General features: G+C 39.4%; 1 protein-coding gene across 1 annotated transcript; it reads left to right on the top strand.

The window, feature by feature from the left end:
* The first annotated feature begins 1,516 nt into the window (after positions 1-1,516).
* Positions 1,517-12,994, top strand: LOC121796408. Its single transcript, XM_042195276.1, has 2 exons — positions 1,517-1,595; positions 12,359-12,994. Exons 1-2 carry the CDS (start codon positions 1,588-1,590, stop codon positions 12,804-12,806), a joined length of 456 nt encoding a protein of 151 aa, XP_042051210.1. The 5' UTR covers positions 1,517-1,587; the 3' UTR covers positions 12,807-12,994.
* Positions 12,995-21,675: the final 8,681 nt, after the last annotated feature.

The raw sequence follows: 21,675 nt of genomic DNA, 5'->3' as shown, positions 1-21,675 counted from the left end.
TCTAATCCGTCCACAATCTTGATCTAATGGTTATTATTATGTTGAAACTTAACACTATAGAGGCAATATGACCATAATGCTCCCCTATTAAAAAATTGATTAAGATTCAACTATAACATTTCAAAAATTAAAAAACAAGAAATTATTATTCAGTACGAAAATAATAGTAAGATAATCCACTTTTCTATTTTAGACTATTTTAACGTATCATACATCAACTAATTAACTAAGGAAAAGAATTAAGATTATGACAAAATCGTAAGTGCTATTAATACTATTATATCAAATATTCGGAGTATTATTGTTTATAGAGTTAGGAACGAATTCTTATTTTTGCAAAGAATATGAGAAAATACTAAATATATAGCTTTAAAATGTTAAATATATGAGTTTAGAATATATGATTATTTTTTTATCAAGTTGTAACGTTGAAAAATTAATTAAAATTTTCAAACATAAAGAATTAATACCAAAATTATGAAATTTTTAACATCAAAACTGCATACTCAATTAGTATTATTACTTCATAGATAAAATTTTAATATGTTGCATAATATGGTGAATTGAGCTAAGATCTCTAATATGTTATTAAAGAAAGAGAAAATGTTATCTACATAGCTATAAAATACTGAAACATATCATTTAATTATTTTGTCGATCGATGCTCGATAGAGAGACATTCCACAATTTAAGAATTTAAAGAAATAAATTTTTTGCAAATTAAAATCAAAAGCTCAAACTCAATCAGTATAATATGAAATTAAAATCAAAATTATGAAATTATTAAAATAAAAAATTGTAAACTCAATTCGTAATAATTTATAATGCATCAAATTTTAATTTATTTCGATTCTTAAATTATTAGAACTTTACTTCGAACTTCAGTATACATATAATTACATAAATAAAAAAAATTCTTTTTCAAAGAAAGGTTGAAAAATAAAGATATGCTATACCTTATTAAAAATTATATATTGGAAAGTAAAGATACGTGTAACCTTATAACAATTTGTAAAGTAAATATGTATAGTTAACTTTCCAAAATCAATACTCCCTTTGTAATAAATTAGCTGTTTTATACCCTAAATTAGCCGTTTTAAAAATAGAATATAATATAAAATTACTATTAAACATGGCCATTATGTCTCTAAAACATTTCTCTTGAAATTTATAATATTAACCAAAAATATATGACTTTAATAACAACTTTCATTATTTTTAACATGAGTATAAGTATAAGAATCACACTTGGTTTTCATCAGATATACTACCATATGCAATGCATAAAAAAACAGTATCAGTTAAGTGTTTACATGAAATAAACTGTAGTTTTGAACTCAAAAAGGCAAATAATTGAGTAGATTTGTAGGGTGATTGACTAACTGTATTCATAGAGCAGCCCAACCCTAAAACCTAATTAAACTTGTCACCTACATAACATATATTCCACCAAAAATAATACATACCCCACACCCTTAATTAATATTCACAAAAAAAAAACTATAAATAGAGGTGATTTCCATAGACATCAACTCACCAAATCAAAAAAAAAAAACAATACTACCAAACATATAAAGAAAAGCAATTATGAGTAGGATGGCCGGAATCGGTGTTTCTCCCATCGTGCTTCTGTCGCTTCTCCTCTTGGCGATCGGAGGAGCCCACGCCACCATTTTCTTCCCGCGACCTCTGACCGTGACGGGGCAGCTGTGCTGCACCCAGAACGGCAACTGCCCTGGGACACCCGTTGCCGGGGCCACGGTGACGCTTAACTGTCCGGGTTCAATCTTAAGCCCGCCTGTGTCGGTCTCCACCACCACAACTGCTACTGGTACCTTCAGCCTTTCCGCTATCAGACAGAGCATCACCGGCCTCACTATTTTCGTTGGATGCACCATCACCGTGCAGCTTCCGGTCCCCGCCACTGCTGCCTGTCCCGTCTTGTCCAATACAGGCGGCATTCTTATTTCCCTCATTAGACGTACTGGCGAGGTTGGCGGAGTTCAGCTTGGGGTACCTACTGGATTTGTTCGGTTGGGGTGAACAATTGAACATGTAATGGACGTCCAAAGACATACGTATGATATGTCTTTTGGCGTGTTATGTGGTATGTATAATAATTAATGTTGGTGTTGGTCACCATGCACCAATCTCCAACTGTCATATTTAAATAAAATTACCATGTAACTAAATAAAATTATATGAAATTATACTACTCCATCATCTACTAAGTGTTCCTGATTGACTAACTTTAATTTGTTGCTTATACTTATGTGTTGAAGTATTATTACCGTATATTCATATTCCAATTCTAAGTCTTGACTTCTTTGCAATGCTAATTAATAATTGAGAGTTGATGAAAATATATATGGAGTTCCAACATATGAAAAATTATTTGAGGACATGCATGCTCATTTAAACATTCATCACGTACACCAGCAGCTAGTACCTGTTCCCCTGGAACTCCAGTCGTACACTGATACGAGTCTATTATTATTATTATTATTATTATTATTATTATTATTATTATTATTATTATTATTATTATTATTATTATTATTATTATTATTATTATAATTATTATTATTATTATTATTATTATTATTATTTTAGTTTAGATATTATAGGGATTTAACATATCTTTTTCTATATCTTTATTTTCTTGTTCATTAAGTCAGTAGCATTATAAATAGGATAGACTGTTATCTTTTTTGTTCATTCAATCAATATATGAAATTATCATTCTTTTGGCTTAATTGAGTAGCAAACAAGAAACATCTCCTAAGGTTGCCGACGAGGCTGATCTCGCGCTCAACCGTCCCTTTTTGCCGTCCAAGTCACGACCCAACGTTGGGCGCTCGACAACGACGACATCTCGTTTCTTGATTTTGTGTGGAAATCGACGTTAAGGAATTAGGTCCTTAACAACTGGTGCTTTCATTGAGAGCTCAGCATCCTTCGTCTGCGTTCATCCATATCCCCAAATAAATCACCACCATTTCTACTGCAACCACGATTCAGTCCGTCAACATGTCATACGACTACGCCGGCTATCGTCGTCGTCAATACGACTTCCCTCAGGCCACACAGCCATTCCGTCCCTACCAGCCGGCCCAACCTCGCCGTGTAACCAGTTGGGATCCTCCGAGCAGCCGGGTGGAAGTACTCCGTCCGCCGTCGTGGCCTGCTCCAGAATCACTTTACGTCTCATACCACTTGGATCCACCTGATTGTCGCCCACGGCCGAGATACCAGCCCATCGGGTACCGCGATCGCGCGCAAGACGCTTGGTCCCGACACCGCGGTGGCTACATCGAGAGGGGTGGCCACCTATCTGATCGCGGAGATCATCAGACCCAATTAGGGCTAGATCGCTACCCGACAACCGCAACGCAGCGGCACTGCCCAACGTGCTGGGACCCACCGGTGCAACAGCAGGACCGCGGCTACCTGACCGTTGACCATCCCCGATGCTCGGAGACGTGCGGGGACCGACCTTGCCCTCGGGAGGAGGTGAGAGCGCGAGTCCAGCCCGCTTCCCACCAGCCCCGCTACTCCACCGAAAAGCCAACGCGGGACCTGTACATTCAGCCCGCACGTGTGACCAGCCAAACTCCGGAGCAGCCACGCCTGCCGCTAATGCGAGTATCCCAGGCGGAGAAGTCAGAACGGTCCAGGTTGGGTCTCTGCTGGCACTGTCCCGAGAAATGGGTGATGGGACATGTGTGTAAACAACGCATTCTCTGTTATGCGGATGATGAGGAGTTTGAGGAGAACATTCAAGATGAGAATTTAGCCGAAGAGAAAACTGATAATACTCCCACGATAGTATTCGGTGATGATGTTCCCAATGACATTACCGATGTTCACAATGATGGCGCTCCTCTTGATGTTCCAAACAACGAGTCCCCTAGAGAGTTCATCAAGAACAAAGGGATTGTCAAGAACGACAATGAGTCACCGCAAGTGCTCGTTGGGGTATATGATGAGAAGATTGGTGAAAAGGAGGAGACATTGCTAGAAGATAAAGAGGAGGATGGTTCTATTGGTGAAGTGGAGAAGATAATCGCAACGGTAAGTGTTGCTCAAATGTCATCGACAGAGGTTACGAATTGTTGGTTTAAGAGAGGAAGTGTTTGCACTGGTGTAAGGATAACTGCCTATTTCTACGTGGATTTCTTTGATGGCAATGTCCCAAGTATTGTTCATCGTTCGACATCACTCGACGTCGATACACGATTCATCCCTCCATGCAATGACAAGCCATATTTGAGCATTCTTGGAGGTGATAAAGGGAGACATTCAGCTGTTCGATATGTGTTTGATCCAGGAGGAGACGTCTAGCTAAAGCTTTTGCTTTCAACTCTCGTCCTTGGTTCGTGGTTCCCACCTTGAGGACAAGGTGGATTTTAACCGTTGTGGAGTTGATACGAGTCTATTATTATTATTATTATTATTATTATTATTATTATTATTATTATTATTATTATTATTATTTAGTTTAGATATTATAGGGATTTAACATATCTTTTTCTATATCTTTATTTTCTTGTTCATTAAGTCAGTAGCATTATAAATAGGATAGACTGTTATCTTTTTTGTTCATTCAATCAATATATGAAATTATCATTCTTTTGGCTCAATTGAGTAGCAAACAAGAAACATCTCCTAAGGTTGCCGACGAGGCTGATCTCGCGCTCAACCGTCCCTTTTTGCCGTCCAAGTCACGACCCAACGTTGGGCGCTCGACAACGACGACATCTCGTTTCTTGATTTTGTGTGGAAATCGACGTTAAGGAATTAGGTCCTTAACATACACCACCCTTGCGCACGCATGTCACCCTGCAGCTTAAATCACGTGTATAAAATGACACCATCATAATATATAAGCATAACTGGAGTTATACTACGTGAAAATCAAGCTGGCAATTGCAGCGACAGATCAATAACATGATTTTGGGAGGGGTGGATCCATTGATTGGAAATGGTGTGAATGAACTAAAGAGAGGGATAAAGAACTTTTTCCTACTTCAATAAGAGAATTGGAAGAGTTTGGTATAGTGCCTGAACTTTGGTCATGTGGTGGGGACAAGGAATGTCAATCGTGTTGGCCCAATGGGTTTCTGTCAACCCTACGGGTTATAAGTTAATCGGGTGCGGATTAATTGAATTATGATTTTTATCGGGCTAAAAATATTTAGCCAAAACCCTACAGGTTCGGATTTAAGGCTATTGATCAAATTAGCATTTGATCAATCTAATATATAATTATAAAAATTAGACATAATTATAGGGTAAAACGTCTAATTATAATAATTTTAAAATATATACTTAAACTCATACATGAATTTGAGATTTGTATAAATAATAGTAGTAGTATATATAGTATATGTGGCTGGAACTGCAAAAGGCCTGATTTTCAAAACTCTAAGAACACACTTGGTTTTCATCGGATATAACATATGCAGTGCATTAAATAAAAAAGTAGTTTACATTTGGAGTTTCAACTAGTAGATTTGTAGGGTAAACTGTAGTTTTGAACTCAAAAAGGTAAATAATTGAGTAGATTAGTAGGGTGATTGACCAAGTGTATGTATGCATAGAGCAGCCCAACCCTAGAACATATAGAATAGTAATTAATACCCCATGCAAACACTTAATTAATAAATAGAGGTGATTTCCATAGACATGAACTCACCCAATCAGAAAACAAAAGCAAACATAATAAATTAAGCAATTAGCAGTGCGATGGCCGGAACTGGTGTTGCACTAGTCGTGTTTCTTCTGTTGGTGATCGGAGGAGCTCAGGCTACCTTCTTTAACATCCAGGGACCTGTGGCAGATCTGCTGCACCCAGAACGGCAATTGCCCCGGGACAGGGAGCCCTGACGGTGATACTGAGCTGTTCGGGTGTTGTCACCACCACCACCACAACTGCTACTGGCTCCTTCAGCATTACCGCTACCGTACCGTTCAGCTTCCTCTTCATCTTCTCTAATGTCATTCCCTGCCTTGTCACCGTGCAGCTTTGATACGACCCTACGTCGTATCCCGTTTCACCGGCGTCCTAACGAAGGATCGGCGGTAGCAAGAACCGGCTGTGCGCGGGAATTCCTCTCCGCCGGGCAGCGCGAGATCTTAGTAAAAGATAATTTTCAACTCGTCGTTGGGCAAAAGATTAATATTGTATTTCATTGATTTTCTCAAATGATCACATTCTTCCCTATTTATAACACTTAATCCTAACTTATTGAACAAGAAACAAATATATGTAGAGATATGCAAAATCTTAATAAATCTAAACTAATTAAGTGAAGACTCGTATCAACTCTCCCCCGGTTGAAATCCACCTTGTCCTCAAGGTGGAAATTGCGAAGCAACAACGATAGCCGGTAGCAGAAGTTTTGGTGAGGCGTCTCCTCCTGGATCGAACACACGCCAAATAGGCAAACGTCTCCCGACATAGTAATCCCCATCAAAGTCCTGAACATTCGTGAAGACAACTGGTTTTGCCGGCATGTTTAGCCCGATGTTAAATGTCTTTGAGGCTAGCGAGCACTTCATAACTCCTCCATGTGGCAGCTCCTTATCATCATCCGACAGCATATTCAAAGCATTCCAAAGAACATTGTCAATGTGCAGTTTCTCATCTTCATCTCCATCAGTCCCAAACTGCGGATCAACATCCTCGGCACCATAATACTCCTCACCAAATGCTTCATTCATCTTTTTATCATGTGCTTCAGGATCAAATTCAGCCTCCAAATCATCCTTATCTAGAAAGATTCCTTCAGTCCCAGCCACCTCCCTAATCTTCTCTAACTTTACCTTTATCTCTTTCTTCTTCAGACTCTTTAACCTCTTCAGCTCCTCCTCTGAAATGTTTACATCCACATCGCCATGCCCTTTACTTTTCCCTTCCTCCAGAGATTACACATTCAGCTTCCTCAGCTCCTCCTGATCTTGCGAATAACTCTTCAACTTATTATTCTCTCCATCATCCCCACTTCCATCCTCTCCAGCGTAGCACAATAAATGTTGTTTGCATACATGACCTATCACCCATTTGTCGGGACAGGAATAGCACAGGCCCATCCGAGCCCGTTCCGCTTTCTCCGCCTGCGAAACCCGAACCATTAGGGGTCTCATCTGAACAGTCGGTCGGCCTGAACCTCCCTGGGTTTGAATCACAGTACCTGATGCCTGGGGCGGCTGCTGCCCGGGGGTACTCCCGTCGGACCCCTACCGTCCCTATTCTGACAGGGGCAACGAGTCGCCGTCGGCTGCGGTGGCTGGTGCCAGCAGTCAGCCTGCGTATCTGCGAGCTCCAGTGCTAGAGCCATAGCAGCTGCCAAGGACGATGGTCTGTGCAGCTGCAGCCGTTCCTGCATGTCGGGTTTAAGGCCCGCGACGAACAATGTAAACAGATCTGATTTCAGCACCCCTTTCACCCGATTCATATATTTTTCGAACGTGTCATGGTACTCCAGTACCGTCCCTGTTTGTGTCAACTTTGCTATCAAGCCGTAGAAATTTCTGAAGCTTTGACAATCAAAACGGTGACGTACATCCTCCAGGAATTCCTGCCACGTCACGAATTCATTATTCGAGCAGTAATTGAACACCCATTCCGCCGCCGGTTGGTCGAACAACATGACCGCATAGTGCAATCGCTGGGCCTCGGGCATCATCAGGTGATTGAAGTAAAATTGGACCTTCGAAATCCAAGTCGTTGCATCGGTCCCGTCAAAGCGAGGGGGCTGCATTTTAACCCGTTCTGGCTAGTCGTAGCCCGCAGCCTGGAACCCTGGGGCGGGTCCCAGCAAGATGGCGGGCGCTCCCCAGGAGGGACATGCCCGTAAGATTGGTCTCCTCGGAATCCCGCACAACTTCTGTTATCTCGACGGCCACGATTATCCCTCCCACCCCCACGATTGCCGGGTGGAAAATTCCGAGATCGGGTCCCTCTATCCCCCGAATTTCGCCAGCGATTTCCATCGTCCTCCCACTCGTCTCCGTCCGCAAACCCCGGCGGCGGCTCAGCCTCGCGTGAAAGGTACGGTTCAATATTCTCAAACCGGCGGTCCGTTTCATCCTTCCATATATCAAACTTGTCGAATCGTTCCAGTATACGGTCTAGTTTGACACTGACCGGATCCTCCGTGGGCGAATCATCCACCAATCTCGCCTCGAAATCACTAGTTTCCATACCTGGCCGCTGAAATCCACCTTGATCGCGGTGGCCCCCCATCATCGAAACACGTCCACCAAACCTGTTTGGTGGATAAGAATCTTGACGGCCTGAGCCCCACACGGCCTTGCCGTTGTTGTTGTATCGCTTCATGAGCTCTCAATGAAAGCACCAGTTGTTAAGGGTGTTTCCCTTAACAAGCACCGGCGGCGAGTTTCGCTCGGCGGTGGAGATAAATTTCCGGCGGCCAACAGGCTCGGCGGACGATGGCGGAGTTTCTGTGCGTGGGAGTCGCTCCCGTCGGGCAGATAACTCGGCGGCTGATAGAATACTCCGGTGTCCAATTAGGAACGGCGGAGGGAATCCAAAATTAGGATTGAAAAACACACGTTATCTTTGGTGGAGTAAATATTTCATTAATTGATTTAATGAATAAAAAAGATAACAGTCTATCCTATTTATAATGCTACTGACTTAATGAACAAGAAAATAAAGATATAGAAAAAGATATGCTAAATCCCTATAATAGCTAAACTAAATAATAATAATAGAATAATAGAGGTTCGTATCAACTCCCCCACGGTTAAAATCCACCTTGTCCTCAAGGTGGGAACCACGAAGCAAAAAGGAGAGTTGAAAGCAGAAGCTTCGGCGAGGCAACTCCTCCTGGATCAAACACACACACAGATGAACGTCTTCCTTCTTCACTTCCATAAAAAATCAACAAAGGAGACCCAACTTTGTCGGAAAAATTCCTTGCCAAATCGAAAAGCTTATCCACGCCTCCCAGAATGCCCAAGCATAGCATGTCATTACTCGGAGGGATCAACCTTGCATCTTTGTCGAGCGATGCTGATCGATGATTCATACTTGGACCATCACCGACATTCAAATCCACATAGACACAAGCAATTACGGGCAAATCGGTGTAAGCAACATCTCCTTTCATGCCCCAACAATTTCCAACAACATTTTTGGATGACACTTGAACAACATTGAGTGAGGCGATTATCTTCTCCACTTCACCGATAGAACCATCCTCCTCTTTATCTTCTAGCAATGTCTCCTCCTTTTCTCCAATCTCCTCATCATATACCCCAACGAGCACTTGCGGTGGCTCATTGTCGTTCTTGACAATCCCTTTGTTCTTGAGGAACTCTCCAGGGGACTCGTTGTTTGGAACATCAAGAGGAGCGCCATCATTGTGAACATCGGTAATGTCATTGGGAACATCATCACCGAATACTATCGTGGGAGTATTATCAGTTTTCTCTTCGGCTAAATTCTCATCTTGAATGTTCTCCTCAAACTCCTCCCCATCATCCGCATAACAAAGAATGTGTTGTTTACACACATGTCCCATCACCCATTTCTCGGGACAGTGCCAGCAGAGACCCAACCTGGACCGTTCTGACTTCTCCGCCTGGGAGACTCGTATTAGCGGCAGGCGTGGCTGCTCCGGAGTTTGACTGGTCACACGTGCGGGCTGACTGTTCAGGTCCCGCGTTGGCCTTTCGGTGGAGTAGCGGGGCTGGTGGGAGGCGGGCTGGACTCGCGCTCTCACCTCCTCTCGAGGGCGAGGTCGGTCCCAACACGTCTCCGAGGGTGGAGGCCGGTTAACGGTCGGGTAGCCGCGGTCCTGCTGTTGCGCCGGTGGGTCCCAGCACGTTGGGCGGTGCCGCTGCGTTGCGGTTGTCGGGTAGCGATCAAACCCTAATTGGTTTTGATGATCTCCGCGATCAGATAGGTGGCCACCCCTCTCGACGTAGCCACCGTGGTGTCGGGGCCAAGCGTCTTGCGCGCGATCGCGGTACCCGATGGGCTGGTATCTCGGCCGTGGGCGACGATCAGGTGGATCCAAGTGGTGTGAGACGTAGGGTGATTCTGGATCAGGCAACGACGGCGGACGGAGTACTTCCACCCGGCTGCTCGGAGGGTCCCAACTGGTTACACGGCGAGGTTGGACCGGCTGGTAGGGACGGAATAGCTGTGTGGCATGAGGGAAGTCGTATTGACGACGACGATAGCCGGCGTAGTCGTATGACATGTCGACGGACTGAAGCGTGGCTGTGGTGGATGATGATCGTCTGACTTCGACGCGGCACGCGGGAATCCTTCTCGTCGGGTGTTGCAGAAGTAGTGTTGTCCGGCGGCTAGTGCTCGGCGGACAGGCGGGACTCGACAACCAAAGCAGTTGTTGTGCGCGGAATGTTCTCCGTCGGGCAGCGGTGTAGCTTCGGTTCGAGATGGTGGGAGGGTCAGCTCTCAATGAAAGCACCAGTTGTTACGACCCTACGTCGTATCCCGTTTCACCGGCGTCCTAACGAAGGATCGACGGTAGCAAGAACCGGCTGTGCGCGGGAATTCCTCTCCGTCGGGCAGCGCGAGATCTTAGTAAAAGATAATTTTCAACTCGTCGTTGGGCAAAAGATTAATATTGTATTTCGTTGATTTTCTCAAATGATCACATTCTTCCCTATTTATAACACTTAATCCTAACTTATTGAATAAGAAACAAATATATGTAAAGATATGCAAAATCTTAATAAATCTAAACTAATTAAGTGAAGACTCGTACCATCTGTCCCGCATTGTCCACAACAAGCGGCCGTCTTATCGGCTCCATTATACCTACTGGCCAGGTTGCCGGACTTCGGATTGGGACGGTTCAGGCTTTTCTTCGGTCGTCACTATAATAACGTTGGTGCTGGTGACCATTAAGCTGCAACTATCAAATTAAATAAAATCAAATTGTACTTCTGAATTTCCTTTTTCCTGCTAGTCCATATCTATTATGGAAACCTTTTCTCCATCTCTTTCATTTTATCATTTATGGGCCCTCAGCATCTACTATATTATGTCAATTACTTTTTTCTCTTCTCTCTTACTTTACCAATTATGATTTAAAAATTGTGTCATTTATTAAGTGTCCATCAGAGGCGGAGGGAGGAGGGACAAAGGGGTACGAGTGTACCCCCAAATTTTTTTTTTAGTAGTGTTATATATTTAAATACAAATTATGAGTTTATATTAATAATATATGTATAATGTCCCCCTATTTGGATACTCCAAAAACTACGCGGCCAAAAACTAATGTCCCCCTAATCCATATTTGGCTATTCCTCCAATAAATACCGGAAAAAAAATAAAATACATTTAATAAATCAAAAAGTGGTAAAACTCAATTTTAATTCAAAGCATTTTTTACAGAACACAATAAAAATAACAAACCTATTGACATCCCCAATTGAAAACTGTCGACTGCTTCTGCTTCTTGCCTTCTTCAGCCGCCGACTACCGCTCTCCAACTCCAGTTTCTTGACTTCTTCCGTGACTTTCCGCCTCAATTTTCATCATACACTTTGTTCTTTGTTGAAAATGTGAGTGATTAGGAATTTAGGTGTAAAAGTTTAGTTCATTAAATAATTTAGGGATTCTGGCAGCTTGTGCAAAATAGGATAATGTTTTACACTTTATGACTCTATCTTATTGTCTTGGAAAGTTGGAATTGGGGTGAATTGAAAACAGTCGTGCTTCCAATTATTTGTGGATGAGAAATTCTCAAATATGTATTATTTTAGGGATTATAGAGTATTAAATGCAAGTATTTAATTTTAAATAGCTTCATTGTTGTTTTGGATTCTAAATTATTGTGTTTCAATTTTAAAAATTTGATCTTCTGACTTCTATTATAAGTTGTTTTTTTATGTCTAGTTATAATTGTTGTGAATGCGCAACATTAGAATTGAATGGTCAATATTTATTTTGACAAATTTTGTAATGACATCGTGTGTAGGAAATAAAATAAAAAGTGATGAGAAAACAATCCGACCTTCAACAATTTATGTCCAAAAGGAGAAAAACTCATGATAGTTCAAGCTCTCCGGCTTCAAGCTCTCTACCTTCAAGCTCTCCGGCTTCAAGCACTCCACTTTCAAGCTCTCTACCTTCAAGCTCTTCTGAAATTCTCGCACCCCTGAATATAAATTCCTGGATCCGCCAGTGGTGTCTATGCTTGACTAACTTTGTTGCTTATATACACTTCTCTATTAGTTATGTTGAAGCAGCGTATATTCATATTCCAATTCTAAGTCTTGACTTCTTTGCAATGCTAATTAATAATTGAGAGTTGATGAAAATATATATGGAGTTCCAACATATGAGTAGGATGGCCGGAATCGGTGTTTCTCCCATCGTGCTTCTGTCGCTTCTCCTCTTGGCGATCGGAGGAGCCCACGCCACCATTTTCTTCCCGCGACCTCTGACCGTGACGGGGCAGCTGTGCTGCACCCAGAACGGCAACTGCCCTGGGACACCCGTTGCCGGGGCCACGGTGACGCTTAACTGTCCGGGTTCAATCTTAAGCCCGCCTGTGTCGGTCTCCACCACCACAACTGCTACTGGTACCTTCAGCCTTTCCGCTATCAGACAGAGCATCACCGGCCTCACTATTTTCGTTGGATGCACCATCACCGTGCAGCTTCCGGTCCCCGCCACTGCTGCCTGTCCCGTCTTGTCCAATACAGGCGGCATTCTTATTTCCCTCATTAGACGTACTGGCGAGGTTGGCGGAGTTCAGCTTGGGGTACCTACTGGATTTGTTCGGTTGGGGTGAACAATTGAACATGTAATGGACGTCCAAAGACATACGTATGATATGTCTTTTGGCGTGTTATGTGGTATGTATAATAATTAATGTTGGTGTTGGTCACCATGCACCAATCTCCAACTGTCATATTTAAATAAAATTACCATGTAACTAAATAAAATTATATGAAATTATACTACTCCATCATCTACTAAGTGTTCCTGATTGACTAACTTTAATTTGTTGCTTATACTTATGTGTTGAAGCATTATTACCGTATATTCATATTCCAATTCTAAGTATTTACTTCATTGTAATGCTAATTAATAATAGAGCGTTGATGAAAACATATATGGAGTTCCAACATATGAAAAAATATTTGAGGACATGCATGCTCATTTAAACACAAGTGTTATGAAGTTATAATGAGTATGAACAGAAACGAATTAAACATTAAATGATCGTCTCTTTCTAACAATTCACACGTGACATAAAAATTTCAGTCTTCTTGTTAGAAAATATAACCCCATGAGTATGAAAAGAAAGCCATCGTGGGGGATGAATTTCTGTTTGTATTTTTCTGAATCTATTTACAGTGGAGATCTATAGTATTTGATTTCCTTCACTGAAAGTTTAAGCTCATTTCAAAAAGTTGTTTCATTCTTCATTAAATGTCTAGGTTCGTTAGATGGAACTCTTCAACTTTCTATTCACAGTAAGGAGCTTTTCAGTTTTTCATTGACAATTATGGTACATGTGAATGAGCTAAGTCAGTAATATATATATGTTCATATTTAGGTGCTATTCTAGATATTTTTTTGCTCGTATCTAGGACTCTAGTTTTGCACATTCTTGATCAAAGATTGGTTATTTCCTTCAAGGCTTCATAACTTCATAGTCCTAATTTTCATTCCAGTGGGTCAAACATTGCCCCTGAATCTGGTAGTATTTGATTGACCCCAAAATATATTGTCCTTAATTTAGAGACAACATCCATTTATAGTGTCCTTAATTTTAACATTTAAGGACACATGTATTTAATGTGTCTCTAATTTAGAGACACTTATTTTTGCGTCTTAGATTTTGGTTATTTTCAAAAATACTCTAACGCAAGTAATTGCGTCCCTAATTTTATATATTTATTGTAGTGGATGCATGAACTACAAGATATACTTATTACGTAGAGAATGTATCAATCACAGATTTTCTCAATATTATTAGGTTAGGTAGATAATAATAATAATACATATATATATAGATCTCTTATTCATATTTGAAATGTCGTTGCCCATCATTTTCACGACATTTAAAACGGCCACTTGTTTACACGAACAGTGGGAGTCATTAACAAAATACAATTATCGATCATTAATTAGTGTGGCTGAACTGCAAAAAGGCCAGATTTTCAAAACCTCTAAGAACCCACTTGGTTTTCATCGGATATAACATATGCAATGCATTAAATAAACAGTACATTTCAATTAATTTGTAGGGTAAACTGTAGTTTTGAACTAACAAAAAAAAACTCAAAAAGGCAAATAATTAAGTGTAGATTTGTAGGGTTAATTGACAGACTTTATACATAGAGCAGCCTAACCCTACAACCTTATCAGATTTGTCACCTACATAACATGTTGTATTCCACGAAAAATAATACATTACATGTACAAAAAACTATAAATAGAGGTGATTTCCATAGACAAGAAGTCACCAAAACAAAAGATATAAAGCAAAGCAAGAAATTAGCAGTAGAGAATGGGTGAGTGTGGGTTGTCCTGTTGGCGATGGGAGGAGGCAAGGCCACCTCCATTGCAGTAACGCGAGTTGTGACTATGACGGGGCAGATCTGCTGCACCCAAAGCGGCAACTGCCCTGGGACACCGGTTGTGGGGGCGGCGGTGACGCTGACGTGTTCGGGTACTATCATCACCCCGGGTGTGATTACCAACACCACCACAAGTAGTGCTGATGGTACCTTCACCGTTTCCGCTACCATAACCACCAACGTCATTATAGCCGCCGTTAATATCGTTCCCTGCATCATCACCGTACAGCTTCCAATCGCCACCTGTCCCGCCTTGTCCAATACAGGAGGTGGCCGTCTTATTGGCCCCATTGTACCCACCGGAGCTTCGACTGGGACGGTTCCCTTTTTTATTCCTTTTCCCGTGTAATGGACGTGTTATATGGTAATAACATGCACCAACCTCCAACTATATAGCATCATACTTAAATAAAATTACCATGTAACTATATACTATAAATAAATGAAATTATACTAAGTGTGCATCATTATTGACTTACGGGTCAAATCATATTAGGACTTTCGGGTCAAATCATATTGGCATATTGGAAATCCTGGGCAGATACCAGGCTTGATATGTCACAGAATAATAAACTGGACGGAGAGGCGTATGCATATGGATGTGAAATTATTTATTATATTTAATGCTTATGGTTATATGTATTGGTTAGAGAATACGTTTGATAATTGTAAGGTGAAATTTATATATACACTGAGTTGTGACTCATATAAACCACTAATATTTTATTTTTTAGGGGTAAGATATCAGTGATATAGATAAATGTTGATTTTTGAATGTATCCGATATGAGTGTTTTATTTGACACGTGAGTTAATAGTTTTAAATATTTAAGTTTATTTATTATAAGAATATACGTCAAAGGGTTACCGTACATTCTCATTTAAACACTAGTTTATCAAGCTAAAATATGTGTCTAATATATTTTCATGAAATTCAAATCTTATTGGTGAATAACCCACGAATAATATATTAAAATCATCGTCTCTTTCTAACAATTTGCACAACATAAAAGTCCCAATCCCTCCTGTTAAAATATATAACCCCATGAAAGCAATATAATTGAAAGCCACTGTGGGAGATGAATTTCTGTTTGTAGGACTATTACTTTAATTTTCTCAACCTAATACACGATGCATAATCAATCTTATTTAATTCTCAATATTCTTTGTCGCCGTTGATTTTATATTCCATATATTATTTTCTCGATCATCACCAAGATACTCTCTCTCGATTAATTGTATTATTTCAACATTTCTCCTCAAATTGAGTATCGAGCAATGCCATACTTAACTTGTAACGATCTTCTATGTTTACTGGCAGTGGCGGATCCAGGTGGGGGCGGTCGCCCCTACCCGACCGTCCGGAGAGCCTAAATTTTTCATTGAATCAATCCGAAAATAGGATATCCGCCCCCTCCGTAGAATGTAAAAATATTTTTGTTTTCAATAAATGTTATATAAAATGTAGTAGTCCAATGGTTTAGTTGTTGGATTTTTAACTAAGATGTCTAGGGTTCAATCCTCAACAAAAACATATTTATTTTCATTTTTCATTTTTTATTTTATCAATTCATATTTCTTCTTATTATCAAAATAATACCTTTAAATACTACTAAGTTGCATATATTATGTTGTTATATTTATTATTTAGTTAAAATAATTTTTAATTTTGTGTTAAAGTCTTTTTTATCCTAAAGTACTTATAATTTGATCCATGCATCTTAATTATTCTCTATGTAACAAAATAAACATTTTAAATATTTTTGAAATTTAAATATTTAGTGCTCTACTTATATCACTTTTGTATATAATATTTATAGTGATTTTAAATGTACATATATTTACACTAATTTTATATTTTAAAATGAATAATACTTATTTGCAAGCTAAAGAATGTTTATATTTATATAATTTTTTATTTTAAAATGAATAATACATATTTGCAAGCTGAAGCATGTTTATATTTTATTAATGAAGCTAGTGCAGTAGTGCTACTTAAATATTAATATAATATTTATTTATTTTATTATTAAAAATAATATTAAATTAAATATTTAATATTTAAATATAAGTTCCGCCCCCGCCATTTTCGGGTCTTGGATCCGCCACTGTTTACTGGAGTACTATTATTTTTTATTTTCAGAAATCTAAAAAAGTGAAAAACACTATTTTTCATGGATTAAATTTAAAATTCATACGTAATTTAAATATGAACTTTATAGCCGGTTCTTTGAAAATATCAGTGGTGGTGGCGTTTTTATATCCACACAAGGCCTATTTTCCATAAATACCTGAAAAACAAATAGTACTACTACTACTACTACTACTTTTAATTTCCACACACTCTGACAGACACGATCGATAATTATAAAAGACCAATATATACTTGCAGCCACGATGTAGACTAGTGTCCTTGTATGTATTGTTCTCCATTCAAATAGGTCAGAGCCAGACACGATTTATTTTAGTACTACTACTCTTGCTCAATAATTGAACCAAAGCTAAATTTGAAACATGCATGACTAAGTTGTTTTAGGTCTCTGATAAGATCTAATAGTTTAAAATAGTATTAAATGGAATTCCGAGGTTAATTAATTTATTTAAAACGGTATATTAATCACCAGTGACGTATCCAGAATTTTCAATTTGGGATGCAAAAATAATTACAACAACTTAAAATTTTAAAATGTGACTAATCTTTTTTGTTTTCTTTGTTATGCTTTTTCAATTATTTTATTTTTTAAAATAAAATCTTTGTCTTTATATGTTTTTATCAAAAAACTTCATTTTAAATAAATATAAATTATTTTTTAGTATCACGTAAATGATATATTTGAAATACAAGTATCAATGTTTTGTTAATTAGCAATATATAATATAGATATGAATATAATGAGGAGGTTAGTTTTATAAATATGAAGTATTTTATAATACTTATTTTAATTTAGTAATTTATATTGAGTTTTTTTAAACTACAAAAATATATACTTTATATTAGTCATATAAGTATCTATTAAAAAATAATTAATGAAAATTAAATATGAAAGAATACATAATTAAATTAAAAAACAACAAGTTAGTGGTTAAACTAATAAACGTATTTGTTAAAAACAAAATAATTAATAAAACTTAAATATGAATTGAGAAAAAAAATAAAATTAAATTAGAGGTGATATAGATTAAAACAAAGTTAATTGAAGAAGAGAAAGTTAAAATAAAAAGTTAAGAGTAGGAAATGTGATCTGGAAGTATCGAACTTGGGCCTCTGGCTTGGAGAAAGAGCCAGCTTACCACTAGGGGTGACCATTCGGGTTTCGGTTCGGTTTTTTGCCCAAACCGAACCAAAACCGAAAAACCGAATTTAGTTCAAAACCAAAACCGAACCGAACTCGAAAAACCGAAAACCGAACTTTAAAAACCGAACTAAACTGAAAATAACATGCACCAACCTCCAACTATATGGCATCGCACTTAATTAAAATTACCATGTAACTATACATAAATAACTGAAATTATACTGTCAGTATTCTGTATTTACTAAGTGTGCATGATTGACTAACTTTGTTGCGTATACTTTAATATTTTTTATGTTGAAGCAGCCTATATTCATAACAATTCTCAGTCTTGACTTTCTTTGTAATGCTTATAATTGAGAGTTGATGAAAATATGGAGTTACAACGTATCACACTTTGTGGGAAAGACCAGATTTTGCCTAAATTTGGTGATTTAAATGGTTATTTATCCTAAAAAGAAAGCCATTGTGGGAAATGAATTTCTGTGTGTAGGAGTATTACTTATTTTAATCAAGCTAATACAACAATGCATAATCAATCTTATTTAATTCTCAATATTCATTGTCATTGATTTGATCTTCCCTCGATTATCTCCTCGATCATCATCATGATACCCTCTCTCAGTTTAATTGAATTATTCCAACACTACTTCTCCTCAAATTAAGTATAAGACAACGTAATACTTAACATATAACAATCTCAATTGGATTTGTTTGATAGTTTATGTTCCTATCAAAGAGATTACTTAATTTCCTCAAATTTCAAAAAGTTGTTTCATTCCTCAATAAATGTGTAAGTTCATTTTATGAAGCTATCAAAGAGATTACTTAATTTCCTCAAATTTCAAAAAGTTGTTTTATTCCTCAATAAATGTGTAAGTTCATTTTATGAAGCTCTTCAGTTTTTTGTTGACATTTGTAACTCGTATAAATGAGCTAAGTTATAGAAGTCAATCTAGATAAGTTTTGCTTGTATCTAGAAGTTTTCATATTCTTGATCAAAGATTGTTCTTATCTACTTATCTTCAAGGCTTCATAGTCCAAATTTTCATTCTAGTTGACCAACATGCCCCTGAATGTATCTGGTATTGACTGATCCCAAAATATATTGGTCAAATCATTGGGGCTCTTTATTTAAATCTAGTTATTGATGCCCAAATTTTGACGAACACCTTTATTAGTTAGTGTTTTTATTAATGGTGTATAGACGAAGGAAAATTTTAGTTAGAAGAAGAAAACTTTGATGCATGAACTACAAGATTATATATGTAGAGAATCAATAACAGATTTTCTCAATATTATTAGGTATACATATATTGTTATTCATACTTGAAATGTCGTTGCTCATAATTTTCACGACATTTAAAATGGCCACGATGAGTGGGAGGCATTTCCCTAACAAAACAGAATTAGTGGAAGTTGAGACGGGGAGTTGATACGAGAATATCTATCATATCTCTATTATTATATTATCATATCTTTTTCATATCGTTATTATCTTATTCATCAAGTTAGGTTATTCATAGGAGTATTATAAATAGAACTATTGCCATTCTCATTATTCAATCAATGAAATAAGATAATTTACGTTAGTTTCTTCTTCTTCAAACAACAAACCCTATTTCTTGTCGTGTGCGATCGACGAGCAAGCGTTCCCATGACCTCACGGAGGAATCTAATCGAGGTTAAGGAGTAAGTCATTAACAACTGGTGCTTTCATTTGTTATAGACCAAATAGAAGAACTCATCCCAAAAGACTAGCCTGTTAGGAGAGAGAGCTCATTTAATCTATATACCCCACATCCGTTGTTCTCATAACCAATGTGGGAATTGAGTCCGTAACATTCGACCCTCCTTTAAGGGCCAACGTCCTCGTTGGTCACGGCTGGTTCTTTGTCAGGCCACCACTCCGTGGATCACCTGTTACGATCCCCCTATATCTTAGGATTCCCCAAATATTTAGTTATCTTTTTATTCCCCATATCTTTTGATTCATAGTATATTTTCATATCTTGTTTTCTTGTTCCCTAAGCTAGTATTCTAGTATTATAAATAGGGCTAGGTTGTTATCTTTTTATTCATTGAATGAAGAATTATTTTGCCCACATTACTTGTGCAATACTCCTTATCAAACCTTGAAGACTGCCGACGGAGGAAGTTCTCCGCGCCAGCCACGAATTGAGCCGCCGACCCCAACGTTCGGGGAGCCGGATTGGTGTGTTGCGAGTGTAATCGCAGGATTTCTTCGTTAAGAGAATTGTGCTCTTAACAACTGGTGCTTTCATCCAGAGCTCAACCATGGCCGATCAGCCCCGACGCTTCACGGCGAGTGGCTACCTCGGTGACGGATGGCAGCGGATACGACGAGACGACCCGGAGTCAAGCAGCGCGCTGCGCAATGGATCGGGGGCACTCGTACCTACTTTGTCAGCGCTGGACAAAATTATGACAAGATTTGATCAATTGGAATTTAAATTGGATGCGAGGGATAGAAGGGTTGATAGGTTGAAGGCCACACGCCTTCCCAAACCGGATCAACCCTATTTTTTGGACGACGGGCACGTCGATGGGTATCGTTCCCAGGGAGACGTCTGGCCGACCGACGAGGACGGCCCCCCAGTTTTCAATCACGGCAGGCGTGTCCGTTGTGGGGATGTCCGCCGGCGTAGGGGCACGGGTCGTGATTTAAACAGGCGAGAGGCAGGGCTCGCACAGCCTAGCTCTGGCACGATTCCATATCGCGCGCACACTGCTTCGTGGCCTCGCACGAGCTGGGATAGACCAGCAGCTCACGTCACAACGGAGTACCAACAGCCTACATCGTGGGACCCCCCATCAACCGCCCCTCCTATTGGGATCCTTCCGGTAACCGACCAATACCGAGCTTCCAGCCCTACGACCCACCACGGTCATGGCAGCCCTCTTGTTGGGAACCACCGCCTCACCGTGCATCGCAAGGATACTCGGATTATGATCAGCCACCACAGTGTCTGCCTAGTCGTTGGGATACACCCAGGCGACAAATCAATCACTTCCGGCAGCAGCGCAGCCCACGCCCGAGCACACAACCTTGGCGCCCTGAAATCATGGGGTTTGAAGAAAAGATGGTGGATGAAGAATTTTGCTATGAAATCGAATTGATTCCCGGCTGCCATTCTTCAAGCCTGGATCAAGAATAAGATGCTCATCAGGAAAAAAATGATTCCTCGAACTGGATGGGTAGTTTTCTTGAAGAGGCTGATGATTCAAAATCATCTCTAGTAGATGATAATAATCATGATAAGGCTACTTTTGATGATGATGAGTTCACAAAGATTTAGGATGAGTGGTGATTCGGACTTGCTTTGGGATGTGGTGGGAGTGACTGATTCATCTTCATCACCATCATGTGTTGATAATTGTTCACAGCATAAGTGTTTGGACTCTGATGATGATTATGAAGATGATAGAGTAGATGGTGATGAGAGGCGTTCCTACAACCTCACTGCTGCGGAGTTCCAGCTGGTAAGAGTCCTTGTGCAGCGATTCATGGAGGACAAGCAGTTTGGGGGGCGTAGGAATGATGCCGACGTCAGGAGCCGGTGCATGATCCAGAGCCTCCTCCAAGTCCCAGCCATCGAGGATGATGTTGTGAAGACGAAGGCGAGAGAGGAAAGGGACGACGTAGAAATGTTGGTGGGAGTCATAAGTGAAATGATGGTGATCTTGTTCCTAATCGCATTCGATCCAGGAGGTGACGTTTCAATGCTTTTGCTATCGTCGGCTGTGCCCGTGGTTCC

This window comes from Salvia splendens, chromosome 3 (assembly GCF_004379255.2).
Source record: "Salvia splendens isolate huo1 chromosome 3, SspV2, whole genome shotgun sequence".
Classification (NCBI taxonomy): Eukaryota; Viridiplantae; Streptophyta; class Magnoliopsida; order Lamiales; family Lamiaceae; genus Salvia; species Salvia splendens.
The sequence above is the reverse complement of the archived record's forward strand: the minus strand, read 5'-3'. Positions and strand labels throughout refer to the sequence as shown.